The following is a 16,191-nucleotide window of genomic DNA, read 5'->3' on the forward strand; positions in this document are numbered from 1 at the left end:
TATGTAAGTATACTGTGTCTGACTGTAAGACCAGATCGTTAACAAGCAGGTTGTGTTTATATGACTCTAAAAAAATAGACAGTCTGTAAAATATATGGCAAGAAACGTTTTTTTCAGTCAACAATGCTTTGCTTGGCACCATGTAAACACAACTGGCTGTTAAGTTGCATTTGTAATTTTGTTTGATTGTTTCTGTGCTCTTCTGGGGGTTGTTGCGGGGAGGTTGTGTGGGTAACAGGCTCTCCCTGACTACATTTCGACATCTGTCTTGTCATGTGACTTCTGAGGGGCAGAGGTACACAGGGGACCTGGCCCACAATCGCATCTGTCTCCAAGAAGAAGAATTCCATCTCGTTTCTTTCCTGCATCACTTTAGGCCATTATTCCATATTTGGGGCTTTGTGTGTTTTCTGCACAAATTTCCAGGCATGTTGTTCGGTTTGGCCTGGAATATGGTAGGTGATCAGTCAAGATTTGGTAAATAAAATGCTCACCACTTCCCCTCACCTCCATGTCAGGAGATTTTTGCTTCAGAAGAGGATTTTCACTTTTATGGAAAAGCTTTTACTGTAAGTATTTTGTAAAAGAAAAGTGGCGAAGGGTTGGGGGGGCGGGAGGGGGGAGGGGAATGGATACTCTTCGTTTCACTCCGCTTAGGCTTTCGAAAGACTTCATAGGAATGCTCTACTTTTGGATAGCAACCTGTGTTTGAAAAAAAGAAAAAAAGAAGTATCAGCCTTAAAGATTGTTGGATTGAGTCTTTGGTAGAGAAATTGCGTTTTTCAGTCTGTACTAGGTTGGCTGTAAGACAATGAGAATTAAGACAGAAGTGGTATTAAATCTGAGGAACAGCACACCCACCAGAATGGCTAATATGAAAGAGACTGACAAGAGGCTGTTGGTGAGGATGTGAAATAACATTTCTACTTTAGAAAACACTAGAGCTAAATAAGGCCTATGTTATGACTGCATCCCACTCCTGATATATACCCAAGAGAAATGAAAGCATATGGCCACAAGACATGTTCAGTGCTATAGAATTAGAGATGATGGTTGCACAATTCTATGAATATACTAATAACTATTGAATTGTGACTTTGGGTGAATTTTACGGTATGTACATTTAAAATAACAGACTGTTATTTTTAATAAGACATGTTCAGGAATATCAGTGATAGTTTTATTCACAATAGCCCCTGGAGGAAATAGTCCATATATCAGTCCAGGAGAAATAAATTGTGATCTCTCCGTTTAATAGAATACTATAGTGCAGTAAAGAAAGAGCATGAAGCCATGTAGGTGATTTGGGATGGGGGTGTATTGATTGGGAAGGAGCATGAGGGGAGCCTTGTGAGATGCTGGAAGGTTTGGAGTCTATCTAGTGGTGGTTACATGGGTATTTACAGATGTAAACATTCAGTGAGCTGTATACATAAGATTCAAGCTCTTTGTGTACTCTACTGTATTTATATTATACTTCAATTTTCTAAAAAATCTGATGTGGGTGCTGGAATGGTGCCACCCTCAGAAAGCACAGCCCGCAGTGCTGAACCTCCTCTCTTGTCAGCACTGGGAAGGCCCAGGTGTTGGGGGCAACAGCTTCTCCAACAGACCCCCTCCTGCCTATGTACTGCAGATGATGTGGGGTTCACTCACTGGGGGAAGGAAGAACCCACTGGCTGGTGTCTTGCTCTTCTGGGCAGTGGCCACCAGTGCTCTTGAATGTCATGGTGGGAGAGGGTTTCTAATAAATATTCAGCTGAGTGCCAAGGTAGAGACCGTGAGCTCAGGCTTCCTGGTAGCGTTGTGGAAGTATTTACTGTTCTGCTTATGCTCCATGGGTGAGGACCATGCCCTGTCAGCTACATTCTTCCTTTAAGGGCTGGATTAATTAAGGAAACTGGCAGACCTGTCATGCTTTCAGGTTCTTGTGGTTTGATTAAATGAATGAATGCTCTGCTTATCACTGGGCACTCCTGCTGGGCCTGGCGAAGGAGCCTCCCTGGTGGGTGCTCTCAGGCTTGCCATGTTGGCTCGTCTTCCTCATGCCTCTCCAGCTCCTTTGGCCTTATGCCTTTGGAGCTGGAGATTGGTTTTGAACATGCTTACCAAATTGGGACTCCCTTAGTCCCAGCGTGTTGGGATATACGTGCGTGTTAGTGTGTGGTGTGGGTATAGTGGAGGTGAGGAGAAGAGAGGTGACTGTATCAGCTTTATGTGGGGGTGGAGGAAGGCGTCAGATCCCTGAGGGCTTAGGGGCGGTGACCAACCCAGGTAGGCCTGCCTTGTCAGGGGACATCCCACAAGCGACTGGCTCCTGCCGGAGAAAGAGAGCTAGGGCCATCCTTAGCCAGCCCCTGCTGCTCTGTGCAGAAAGAGCAACTACTGCTCCCTGGCAAACAGAAACCGTGCTCTCCCTTCTTCTGCTTTAGGCAAAACATAATAGGATTTTTACTTCAGAGAAATCATTACTCATTAATTGGTCAGATTTTAGATTCAGATCTACTTAACACTCATTGAGTACCTGATAAAAGGATGAATAGTGGTCACAGCTACCATTGCATGGTCACAGGCATGTGCCAGGCTGTGTGGTTGGTACTTGGACACACATTTTTTTTTTAGTTGTAGAACGGTTTTTTATTTTTTATTTTTAATTTATTTTTTAAATTAGTTTCAAGTGCATAAAACAAAGTAATAGTTAGACATTTATCATTTATATCCCTCACACTGTGTCAACCCCCCTCCTCCCAATCCACTATCCTTCTGACATCGCACAGAGCCATTACATTTCCACTGTCTCTATCCCTAATGCTGTACTCCGCTTCTTATAAGTACATACATATGTATATGTATATATATATGTATACATATAAACTTGTAGTTGACATTCATTACTGTTCAGCTTCAGTTTCAGGTGTACAGTGCAGTGATCAGGCATCTACATCATCCCTGAGGTGGTCTCCCTAACGAGACAAGTGTCCATCGGATACCCTACAAAATCTTTACATTATTGGTTACATTCCGCAAATTAACTTTCATAACCCCATGACAATCATGTGGTTACTGGACACACATTTCTTATTTAATTCTCATCGCAGTCTTGTGTGGCTCAGACTATGTGCTTCTCTTCCCCCTTTACACATGAGGAAACAAAGGTGTTATGTAACTTGTCTAAGATAGAACAAAGGAGCTTGGACTTGAACCCAGATCTTGACTGCAAAGCCTGCACCCCTCCTGGTGCATCTGTTTTGAAAGACTCAGTCGTGGAGCTTCTCCTTTGCAGTGTGGGTGATATTTGAGAGACTGAGTCTGAATTCGATTGTAATGAGCATAACCCCCCAGGCCGCTCTATCATAATTAGATTCCCCCACACATTGTTGTTGCAGTTTTCTGTAATGAGTAACCGCACAATATAGAAAACACCTTGGGAAGCTGGGGGGCTGATGGAGACTAATGGGAAACAGATGAAAGTAAAGGAACTCAACCTGCTGCCCAGGCAGAGCAGAATCATGCTGTCAGGATGTGTCTTAGGAACACCCGCGGCCAACCATCAGAGCAGCTGTGCCTGGCTGGGCCATGGGAATGTGAATGGCACGGTTCTTGGTTAGGTCTTGAATTTTCTGGTAGGTGTTTAACTGTAGGGTGTGTTCTCCACTATTGAAGCAAATAACTTTGTCCTTAATTTATAACTTTAATTTTGATTCTCTAGAAAAAAAATCCTCATTTAGTCCAACTCCCTTCACTTAAAACATTTCAAAAGGCTTATTATAGAAAATTTAGAAAGCTAAGTTAAATGAAAAGAAAAAGCTTCTGTGATACCATCACTGTGGACATGTTAGAGTATGCTTTGAGACTTTTATCTCTACACATGTAACTGGGTTTATCTGTTTTATACAAAAATCAAGATCATTTGCTACCTGTTGGTTTTTATGTAACAATATTGGGAATATCCCTTTGCTTGGAGTGGATGAGGAAACTGAGGCCCAGAGAGGAGAAGCAGTCCATACAGCCACCCAGTACAGCGCTTTCCTGGCCTGACAGAGGTCTGAGGCCTATGAATAAGGGCACTAAGCTTAATAGAGAAACAGGCATTTAGCACAATGTCTAATGTGGGACAGGCCTTGATAAACGAAAGGACAAAAGAAAGGAAGTGGCTTCCTCTCTCCCACCCCTTCCTGTCTTCATGCCTCAGCTGCCCAGGCGTTTGTTTTTAGCAGCCTCCTTGCCCCTGCCACCGATCCTACTCCCAAAGCCTCATGCAGTAGTGAGTTGCCTTTGGGGTGAGCTTCGAAGTCTTACGTTTGCAGAAAAGGCTGTGTCTTTCCTTTAGCAACTGCAGAATGACCACAGTACGCACATTCTAGCAGTTACGATCCCGGTCATAGGGTCGGGTTCCTTGGCTTTCATTAACATGCCACAAAGTACCAGAGGGCTTGGCAGGTGGTTCAGGTGGTGGCTGGGGGGGCAGGCCATGGTATTACACAAGGCTAACGGGGAGCTCTTGGCCAAGATACTGAGCGAACCAGAGGTAAAGCATACTTTCTCGGTCACGTGGCACAGAAGTTTTATAGTTAAAAATAATTATTGTAGTGATCCACTTCTGTATCCAGTCTGTGAGTTCCTGGCCCCCACAGGTTAACCCAGCCTCACGTTCTGAGAAGGTCAACAGATGGCAGGTGGTGGCCTTGCTCTCTTTGGATTCCAGCAGTCCTTTGCTCTATCCCTTCCCTGGAGATAACAGCATAAAGTCTAGCTGCTTATTTATAACATATTTTCCCATTTAAGTTGTAGAATTCCTATTTCTTGACTGAAAATGAAACGGAGAAGAAGGCATGCTGAACATCGAAGCAAACTTTAAGGTTAATGTGACAGGGCCTTTGCAGTGTCTTCCTTGCACAGATGAGTGAACACCTGCTTCTCTAACCGCCTTCCCTCAGTCCTGTCTGAACACACAAGGCAAAGTCACACGTCTCTCAAAACAAAATCCATCAACAAACTCCTTCCCCCTTGTATCCTGGCAGTGTGCTTCCCAGGTCCCCAGGGAGAAGCCCCATCTCAGTGTCTCGCCCGTTCTCTTCTACGCCCAGACAGGTGCCTTTGGTTCCTGCCCTCTCTACTGGGCCCCACTGGCCACGTGGGTCCATTTATTCATTCAGCAGATACTGACTGCACACTTGTAGTTTCTGGGCCCTGTAGGACACTGGGGACTCAGCAGTGATTCAGATAGTCACAGTCCTGCTCCCGTGGTGCTTACAGGGTGTGTCAGCACAGTGTCGTGATAGCCGCAAACCAAGAGGCTGCCCGAGACCCACAGAGACCTTCCACTGTTTCTGCCTTTGCTGTTTGGGCCTCCAGAAGCCAGCACTGAGCCATGGTTCTACTGCCACCTCCAGCCTGGCTGCATTTACACTGGCTGAGCCTCTGTCTGGAAAGGTGATTCCAAGTTTAAAAAGCCAACATAGTTGGTTGACAAGGCTGTGGAGAGAGCAGGCACTCTGTTCCTTATTGGTAGAAATGTCAGTTGTCTCAACCCAGTGGAAAGCTGCTTGGCAGTGTTTATTAGACTTACAGACATGTACACCCTCTGACCTGACACTTCCACTTCGGAGAACTTACCCTTTACCTGTTTCCACCAATATGAAATGGCACATGCAGGGTTGTTAAACAACATTATTTATAGAAGCAAAAGATAGAAAACAATCCCAGTGTTCATCAGTAAGGGACTGGCGTCCATCTGACCCAAAACAAAACAAATCAAAATAAAAAACCATGGTACTTTCTATGTACAACCAGAGAAAGCTCTCCAAGATATATTACTAAATGAAAAACACAAAGAGTAAAACTGTATGTATAATGTGCTAGCTTTCGTAGAAAATTAAAAAACAAAAAATGGACTCTGTAGTCATATTCATTTACATAAGCATAAAGAAACTTTAATACATGAGAAACATGATGGCCTTTGCGGGAACTGAGAACTGAGCAGATAGGGGGCTGGGAGGCAGGAAGATGCCTCACTGTGTGTATTTTTAGTGTTTGGTTTCAGAATCATGATTGTATTAACTATTTAAAAAATGAAAACTGAAAAATAAAATGGACTGCAACATGTCCCTAAATTTTATGAAAATAGCTGCATCTTTGTGTTTACAGAGCTTAAACCTGAATATGAGGATTTTGAACCAGAAAGTTGATTGAAACCTGTATCTGAAAGAAAGAAGATAGAAGTAGCGATGAGGTGGGTCTCATTAGGGGAGAGAGAACAGGAGGTCCCAGGTGAGGTGACCTCCTGAGTTTGAAGAGATGTGACCTTTGAGACCACTAGGAGAGAGTGGTGTTGTTTGAAGTACTGAGGGTTGTCTGGTCTGTCCAACAGACAGTCAAGAGCACTCTTAGAATGTGAGTTCTTCTGCTGCAGAGACCGGAGCCTAAGTCTTTGTATCATGTGGAATAGATGCTTAGGAAATGACCAACTGAAATGTGGCAGGGCCACCCAGATGTATTGCTGGCGCCCCAACACAATAAGACAATCAGCAGGTTCTTACTGTGTAATGAATAAATCAAGTTCCTTGGGGTACTGCCAGGGAACTCTGAAATACGTGCTTATTGCTTTCAAAATCTGTACATGTGCCTGGGGCCATAGGTTTTATCATTTTTTCAGTGAAAAGTTGCCACTGTTGAGCACTGTCTTCTTGATGGAGGAGGGTGTCTGATGGGCTCCTGGCTGCACCCAGAGGAGGGGTGGGCCCACACCAGCACCCTGTACTTAAGCTTTCTGGTTCCTATCATGGAACCCAGGCCAAGACCGTGGTTCAGATTTCTCTGTTTTGAGCTTCCTAAATTTTAGCTTCCTAAAGGGGTGTACCTCATAAATTCCATAGAGACAAATCTTCATGCTGGGTCATTACATGGGGCCTTCTGGTAGGAGGAGACTGATTTACTAAGTTAAATGCTCTAGTTTCTTTGGAACATATATTTGAATGTCTGTAACTACATTTTTATTTTAAACATAGGAGACAGACTGATATAAATGGCTTCCCCCAAACAGTCAGTTTTCCTGTATCTTAGGGATCCCCAGTATGTGACCAATCATGTACCATCTTGGCTTTGGCTATCAGAAAGCATGCAGCTGAACTCATGCACTCCCCCCTCCCCTGCTCTGTGCAGCCCCCTCCCTACTATGTAGGCAGACATCCCTGGCGTGGATTTGTGGTAATGGCCTCATCTCTGTCTTCCTTTCCTTGTTTTCAAACCCTTTCCTTCATCTTTCTTATTGATTTCTAATTGATATATTTTGTCTGTAATGGCTATCTTTTTAAGCTTCTTGAAAATTCTCCCTGGAACAAGTCAGGGAATGAATAAAATTTGCCCTGCTGCCTTCAAAAAAAAAGATATTAAGTGAAAGAAGAAAATTCAGTCCCTGAGAAATACTTTATAGATGATTCCTTTATCTTCTACAGGAGGAAACGGAAATCCAGAGAGGGGATTGGCCTGCTTGAGGCTCCTCTGTGAGTTTGTCACCCAGCAGGGGAACACCCAGGGCTCTCAGAGTGCTGCCCCACTGTTCTCCCACAGCCATGGTACATAGACAGATGTGTACGAGATTGGGGTAAACTCTTTTGAAGGCCAAGTCAAGGATTACCTCTGGCATGCTGATAAAACTACACGCCCAGTTGTCCGGGGACTAACTGCCCATTGTCTTGAAGTGAATAGGATTCTCAATGGGATTTTAATACCTTGCTAGAAAAAAATGATTTTTTTGTTCCAGCTTTTGATTTTTTCTTCTCTTCAGGTTTCCTTCAGCTTTAATGATGGCCACTACCACCTCACCCTTTGCACTTCAGTTAATACTCTATGACTTTGAGTTTGCTGAGCTTATTAATGCTGTTCCTTCTATGTAGAAATTCCTTCCCACCATTCCTCACCACATAATTCTTATTTGTCCTTCAAGATTAGCATGGCATCATCTCGCTGTGGAGCTTGTTCCCATAACATTCAGAGTATAGCCACATATTAGCACTTAGCATATTATATTGAAATCATTTGCTTAGTGACCTCTAGAATCAACTAATCTAGCATAGAGATGCCATAAAGGCAGGTTTTTTGCCTTTCATTTTTGCCTCTCTAGTGCCTAGTGTGGTGCTCAGTGAATGTAATTTGGCCTCAGCTTCTTTCCAGTAATAACTCAAGGCCATTTTCCTTTTTCACTTTTAAGTCAGTTTTGATTCTGAAATAGGTAATCATTGTTTTTTGTTTGTTTTTTTAACTTTCATTGTTTAAACTCTCCAAAAGAGCAGGGAATATGTCTTAGCTCATGCTGCCATAACAAAATACCATAGACTGGGTGGCTTAAACAACAAACATTTATTTCTTACAGTTCTAGAGGCTGGGAAGTCCAAGATCAAGGTGTCAGCAAGGTTGGTGTCCAATGAGGACTCTCTCCTTGGTTTGCAGATGGCTGCTCTCTAGCTGTGTCCTCATATGGGAAGAAGAGAGAGAGAGAGATTGAGAGAGAAAGAGAGAGAGCGCGTGCAAGAGTACACTAGAGTAAGCTTTCTGGTCACTTTTTATAAGGGCACTAATCCCATCATGAGGACCCCACCCTCATGATCTCATCTAACCCTAATTAACTTCCAAAGGTCCCCATCTCCAAATACCATCACATTGGAGATTTGGGTTTCAACATACAAATTGTGGGCATGGGGGAACACAATTCAGTCTGTAACAGAAGTGTTCACAGGTGACCTATTGACATTTTTGCAGTGAGTGCCAAGAGTTGTGTGGCAAGTCACTAGAAAGTCTTCATGGTTTATAGAAATCCTTTAGATGGAATTGAATTGGTGAAGCAAATCTTGAGCAAGCTTTGTACATGTCTAAGGAGTTCTCGCTCTCTGGTTGTGTTAAACTGAGTGTGACCACACCTAGAGCCAGGACAGACCTTGACATCGTGATCTCACTTCTCCCAACTGATACTTCTTCAGGAATTGTTGGGATTAAGGAAGAAGGCTGGTCGAAGGTAGCAAGAGGGTTTTTACTAAATGGACACCACGTTTCCTATCTTTGAACATTGCAAGGAGGTCTTGATGTGTGTTTCTTGGCAAAATGTATTCTTTCACCTCTATTATTGCTAAGTATAACAATGGAAGCTATTGTTAGAGCAGAAGGAGATGAACAAATCCCCACAGCCTTGGAGTAAGTATAATTATGGTGCCTTTATGTAAAGCTTCTTTGAGCTTAAATTCATTTCATTTCTAAAAATAAATTAAAGAGATTAGATCTTCCCTTTGAGTGAATCAAAACAACTTAGAAAATAAAAATACCTAGCCACACGCCCTTCCTTTCCAGAAGAACAGCGTACTGCTTAACTTGGGAGACAGAGAACTTTTTAATCAGCAGGACGAACGTTTAAAAAATAACTTTGGAAGAAATTCATCATTCTAAACGTAAGTTTGACAGTAGGTGAGTACACTTACTGAGTAAAATGAAAACGAGAAAGTTAAAAAGTACTAGAATGAAGAATATTGATTTTACACCAGGCTGCCACTGAATTGAGTTTGAGGGGAAAATAGGGTAGCCTCAATTCCCCCATTTGTCTTCTACAATTGAATGTTCTAAGTATGTGTACATTATTTGGCTCTTTATACTACTTGGAAAAGAGTAATAATACTTGGCAAATTTTATAGCTCTTTTATTTAAAGAAAGTTATAATAGCAAACAAAACATATAAAATCCAACCAAATCAGGTATGTTGGGATGAGCTGAAGTGGAACACCTACAGAGATAGATAAAAGGTACCCTCCAAAAGTACCAGGAAATACCACTTCAGCAGATATGACATTAATATGGCCGCTTGAAAAATGTGAGTACTAATGAGAAAAGTCTGGCACCCAACTCAAGGAAGAGTTAACACCTTCTGCATGACTGGGCTAGGAAGATTGCAAGTCCAAGAGTAAAGGCCCAAAGGTCCACAGATTTCTGAAGTTATAACCCAAAGACCACTGTCAGATGGTGTAAAAAGACACATAGGTCTTTTTATGACATAACATGTATTAAAAAGTTCAGAGTTTTAGTACTTGAACTCTACTACCCTCTTCTCCTCCCTTCTTCTGATATAGATTAAGAGAACATATGGCCAAGGAATAGTAGGCAAGTGGGAAACAAAGTTTAGTTGAAAAAAATCCTTGGTTTAGCAACTTAACCAAGGCTTTTGCTCCTATAGGAGGCATGGCTTCCTCCATTCCCACCCCCAATAGGTGGAGACAGAGAGTGAAGAGAAGTTTATTGCATGGATTCAAGACGAGAAAGAAATTATGTGGAGTCTGGGTTCTTGCCTTTAAAGCACTAGAATCCCACTAAGTGGTATAATGAGCCTCAGTAAATATATAATTAGATGAATAATTCTTCCCATCTGAGTAAACTTTGGAAGAGAGTGAAAGGATGGAAGGCAAAAGAGTTTTCTCTCCCACAGGCTGAGAAAACTGTATCATGAGCAGAAACTGTATGTTCCCCTCACCTCCTGCCTGTCTTCGTAATCAACCATGAGTTGCATCATATTGGAAACTCAGTCTGAAGAGAGAGACGGTGCCCTTGAAAAAGTCCTGTTGCCCCAGGCTGTTATATACAAAGTCCTAGAGTAAGATTTAAACAACAACAACAAAAAAAAAGCTAATTAAAATTGTAGTGATGAATTAACAATATTATCACTGATCAGGAAGATAGATGTTCAGATCCAATCAAATAAAGCCTCCCACAGAGCCTCACCATGACATCATCCAAAGTGGCTCTAGGGAAACAGTGGTTGGCCCAGCCTGCTTTGAAAACTAGTGGCTTAGACAATCTCTCTGGGTCTTTTTTTTTTCCAATCTACATAATAAAGGGAAACCTTTTGCTTCAGAGTAGAATGTCATATGTTCTGACAGACCAACATTCAATTAATATAACTAGACGGAAAACAAATTGCAAACATTATATTTTTAAAGAAATTGGAGATCTGTGAAAGTGGTGATAACTAAATTAAATAAATCTCCAGAAAAAGAAGAACTCTTTGTAGGTATACTGAGCAACACAGGCTATTTTTTTCATGGAGGTTGGGGAAGGGGAGGATATTTGTTAGCTCTGGGTGTGAGCTAAGGATCTGATTTGGTCCAAGAAGAGGAAATATTCTGCAGGAAAAAGAAACTAGCAGAGCTTTTTGGCAGTTGTGTAGAACTGGCTTGATGGATTGGAAACTAGAGGAGCCCCAAAGACAAGTCCAATTTTCCCATAAGACATTTACTGTGTTCTGAGGACAGTACAAGAAGCTGCAGGCTGGCTCAGAAAGGCAAAGTGAAAACTTTCATGTCTTGGGGTACTTAGGAGACAAAATCCTGCTAGAAGAAGGGGCCTACAGCAAATGTACAATTGCCAGATTTTGAAACTGTGTGGTATGGGAGGCTGAAAAGCTAGGGCCAAACTTCTGAAAAGCAGAACATTCAGGCATGAGGAGACAGAAATCCACCAAGCTTTTAAGCACAAGTCTAGGAAGGCCATACCTGAAATACTAGATAAAGTAGAGGTGAACTGAGCCTTACTAGAGCTGTAGCCCATGTCTGATTCACTCAATCCCTGATTGCATCGAGCCTATCATCATAGTAGAGGAAAAGGGTAACACTTCTGGTCGAAGCTATCAGTGGGAGCCTCTACAGTTGTCTTACACACAATGTCCAGCATACAGTCAAAGTTATAGACATGGGAAGAGTCAGGAAAACATAACTAATAATCAAGTGGAAGAAAGTAATAGAAACAAAACTACAAGTGATCCAGATGTTGATGCTAGCAATAATTTAAAAATGACTATGAATAATATATTAAAGAAACTAGAGGACAAGATTAATTAAACGGTGGGAAATTTTTCATTTTTTCAAATTTCAATATAAAAAATAAAAGTTATTATTGAACTGAAAAAATATATCTGAAATTAATAACTTATTGGATGGGTCTAAGAGCAGACTGGACACAGTGTAGCAGGATGAGTGAATCATAAAGATGGAAAAAGAATGGAAAGAACAGAACAAAGCATAGAAACATGGGGGATATTGTAAAAAAGTCTGCTCTATGTGTAACTGGAGTTCTAGAAGTTAAAGAGAGATTGGGGAGAATCGATATTTGAAGTGGGAATGGTTGAGGATTTTCTAAAACTGCTGAAAGACATCAACCCACAAATAAAAAATACAAAGAAAACCATATTTAAGCATATCCCAGTCAAACTGTTGAAAATCAAAGATAAAGAGAAAATCTTAAAATCAACCAGAGATAAAAGACATTACCTTACAGAAACAATTGACATTTCACTTGAAACTATGAATACCAATAGACAATTAAATGACGCCTTTATAGTGTTGAAATTTAGGGGAGATATTGGATATCAATACTTCATTCCTCTATTTTAAAGAGGAATCTTTTCAAAATTACTATGAATATATTTGGAGAACTACTACATGAAGTTTTCTAGACTCTTTCATTAAATATACAGTAAGTCCTCAGTTAACATCATTGACGCTTCTTGGAAACTGTGACTTGAAGCAAAATGACATATAACAAAACCAAATTTACCCTAAGCTAATTGTATATACAAGAATTAAGTTCCTATGGCATATTCCTGGTCACAAAGACATCACCAAACTTCTAAATAAATACTCCAAACACTTTTAATATCAAACATTGAAGTAAATGTGAGCTATCCATACATTTAAGAAAGATTAATAAAAACAAGTAAGATAATTATTTTCTAATCTGCTTATTCCAGTTCAGGGGTGCAGAGCCTATCCCAGCAGCTCAGGTCACAAGGCGGAAACCAACCCAGAATAGGACGCCCTTCCATCTCAGGGTCCATTCACACACACCTATACTCAATCTTACTGGAACAATTTAGACATGCCAGTTCACCTAACATCTTTGGGATGTGGGAGGAAACCAGAGTACCTAGAGGAAAACCATACAGGGGAGAATGTGCAAACTCCACACAGACTATGATCCCAGCTGGGAATCAGTTTTTTTTTTCTTTTTATCAGTGTTATAACAAAATGATGTTGAACAAAACAATGCTATTTGAGGATCTGCTGTATATGTTTATTAGATGTTCTAAGCCCCAGATTTCTATTGAATCACAAAATCTCAGATTCATATTACATAGATTCACATATTGGCTACTTTCCTAAAATCATATTGGAAACTCATTATAAATCAAATAATGTAGAACATAATTTGGATAGAGCAGTCATGTTCTAAAATAGAAAATAAATGCTTGAAGGTAGAATAAATGAATGGCTGTACAAAAAGGAAACCATGGTACAATGGTATGATACATGTATAGTGTTTGTTAAGGTGTCGGTGGAATAGCATTTAGAATTCCTTGCTACTCAGAATGCAGTCTTGACACCAAAAGCACAAGCAACAGAAGAAAAAAATAAATTGTACTTCAGCAAAATTAAAAACTCTTGTGCTACAAAGGACACCATCAAGAAAGTGAAAAGACAACCCACAGATTAATCACATATATGCTAAGGGACTTGTACCGAGAATGTATAAAGAACTCATATAACTCAATGGTAAAAAGACAGATAACTCAATTTAAAAATGAGCAAAGGATCTGAATAGACAGTTTTCCCAAGAAGATGAACAAATGACCAATAAGTTCATGAAAAGATGTTCCCATTAGGGAAATGCAAATCAAAACCACAATGAAATACTACTTCACACCTAGTAGGATGGCTATAAAAAAAAAAAGAGAGATAAGAAAAGGGTGTGAAGAAATTGGAACCCTCATATACTGCTGGAGGGAATGTAAAATGGTGCAGTAAATGATATCTGCAGTGGTGGTGATGGTGACAGTAATGATGATGTCTTTTTGACCAGGTTCTGGCCTATTCATCAATGTTTTCAAATGGTTCTATGAATTTTGGCAATTTTATGGATACTTGTGCTAAAACTAATAAGTTCAATAATCACAGGTTCAACCTTAACTTCATATGAGAATCATTAGGGGATTTTCTTTATGCTGACACCTGGGCCACATTATAAGATATTCCGATTTGATTGATATAGCATAGTACTTTGTTTTGTTTTCAAACCTCAAGAGATTTTGATGTGTGGCCAGGGTTGAGAACTACCTAACCAAGGGGTCACCTCCAGGGTTAAGCAAAGCTACCACCAAGGGTAGCTTAATCTTGGAAAAGGAGGATTGGCACAGGAATGAGGAGATATGGGTGTTAGTCCCGACTCTTCCCTTGTTCTGACTGTGTGCTTTGAGCAAGGTATTTAACCTCTGGGAGCTTCAGTTTTTGCATCTGTAAAATGGGACGACGCACCCTCTGTGCATGGATGTTGAGAGGAGCACATGAGCTCATATATGTGACACTGCAGAGTCTGATGTCAATCTGGAACAGTTTATGCCTCTAAATTTTGGTTACTTTCCTCATTTGCCTTCCATGAACTGGATATTCATGTCACTTTTTTGTCTCTAATGTTATTCTCTTGTTTCTTTTGTAAAATGCAGGAGTTTGTTAAAAGTCAACTAAGGGTTCTCTAGGTTTAAACTTTATCCTTCCTTCACATGACCCTAATCTCTTTGTTTCTCATCTATATTCTCAATCCCATTGATCTTATGCTAAGTGTTGTTTTTCTGATACCTGACAAAATGAATGGCTCATTGTATATTTTAATGAGGTGATACCAAATACTATTAACAGCCATGCCCAGAGTTTAGCATGAGTTGTCTGTCACTAATAATTACACCGATCACGGAATCAATAATAAGGGTTCATTGAATATTTTTAAAATGCTAAATAGAGTTCTCAGCCTTAGCTGTGATTTCTGTCTGGTGGACTTGGAATGGTTCCTTGGCTCCTAGGGGAAGAAGAGAGCCTGCTCTCAGATTGTAAATTTTTGTTAGATTTACTCTTTTTTTACCTAAAAGGAAGCCTGGGTTAGTAATATTCATATGTGATTAGGTAACACAGTCTGACACACGCCTCCAGCTCTGCAGCTTGTGAGAAAGGTAGAATCTGCCCTTCCTCGTAGATGTGGCAATACCAGCTGGACAGAGTAGGTCTTGAGACAGTGCTGGCGTTGGAGGGGGTGGAACAGAGCTCTTCACATTTTAATGTGCATGCATATCACCTGGGGACTGATTCCAGTAGACGCTGCACGGTAGAGATGGGGCCTAAGAGTCTGCATTCCCTACAGGCTCCCAAAGGGTGTCAGTGACGAGGCTATGGAAGACGTCTGTTCTGCTTGCGCAGCACTTTCCCTACTTTCCACCAGGGAAATATTCCTTTCTCCATTCCAACCATGAAGTGCAAGGGTAAACTTCCATATGCTCATATTATTCTGCCTCCCGGCCTAGTCAGTTGGTCCAGGAGCCAATCAGACTCTTCCCTGACATTTTTGGACTTAGAACCTGTAAGCCAGTCTCAGATCCTCTCTGTGGAGCTCTTTCTAGCCCCATAGACGTAATTGGTTAAAGAAGCAGAGCTGAGGGAGAGAGAGAGTGTCCCTGTGGTTCTCAGGTCTAGGTTCCAATTGTCTCTAATTTTAAAATAAACAATATGGTGACTTTTGGGGGTTATACAACCAGCTCTGATGATCTAGTGCAGTTCCATAAACTATATCAGGCACTTACCACATGCAAGTCTCTGTTGTTAGGCCCCAGACATACAAAGATGAATAGTGCATATCCTGGTTGGAAAGACCACACAGTGCAGTGGAGTTTCGCATTGCAATGGCAAGGGGTTATGGAAGCCCCCAGAAGTGCCTGCTCCGCTCAGATGTGTGGATGGGGGCCAGGCAGGTTCAGGAAAAGTTTTCTAGAAATGGATTTTCAAAAGGTGAGTAAGAATTTCATGGGTATGCCTGTGCAATATTCCAGGCAAAGAGAACTTGCTGAGCAAAGGCAAGATGATGGTATGAAACCGTTTTTAAAAAACGACAACCAGTTTAAGTGGGGGGAGGGGGAGCATGGCTGTCACTAAGGCAGTTACGGTGAAGGGCCTTCTGTGCATGCTGCAATCAGTCACTTTTTTTAAAAAAAAGTCATATGTATTTAAATAACAACAAGTCAATAACAAACAACAAGCCTGAATCTCTGATTTTCCCCCCCAAATACATCACTATCTGGCAGGTTCCCAGTAACAACCCCTCCCCTTTATTTTCTTTTCAACA

The 16,191-nt window shown here is 41.1% G+C and overlaps 1 protein-coding gene across 7 annotated transcripts in view; it reads left to right on the forward strand.

Moving 5' to 3' along the window:
- Window positions 1–16,191, forward strand: part of TMEM241 (transmembrane protein 241) — a 133,039-nt gene that overhangs the window by 75,944 nt on the left and 40,904 nt on the right. The window contains exon 14 of one of the 7 annotated variants that reach the window (XR_013995284.1): window positions 9,340–9,437. The exons of 5 other annotated variants lie outside the window; for them this stretch is intronic. Coding sequence is in view for 1 of the 2 variants with exons in the window: in XM_081078766.1 (XP_080934892.1) it covers window positions 6,148–6,192 (45 nt within the window). In the remaining variant the exon portion in view is untranslated. Of the gene's footprint in view, window positions 1–6,147; window positions 6,228–9,339; window positions 9,438–16,191 lie in introns of those variants that run through there. One more of the 7 variants, XM_081078766.1, reaches the window with a different exon arrangement.

This window comes from Rhinolophus hipposideros (assembly GCF_964194185.1).
Source record: "Rhinolophus hipposideros genome assembly, chromosome: 17".
In the NCBI taxonomy this organism is placed as follows: Eukaryota; Metazoa; Chordata; class Mammalia; order Chiroptera; family Rhinolophidae; genus Rhinolophus; species Rhinolophus hipposideros.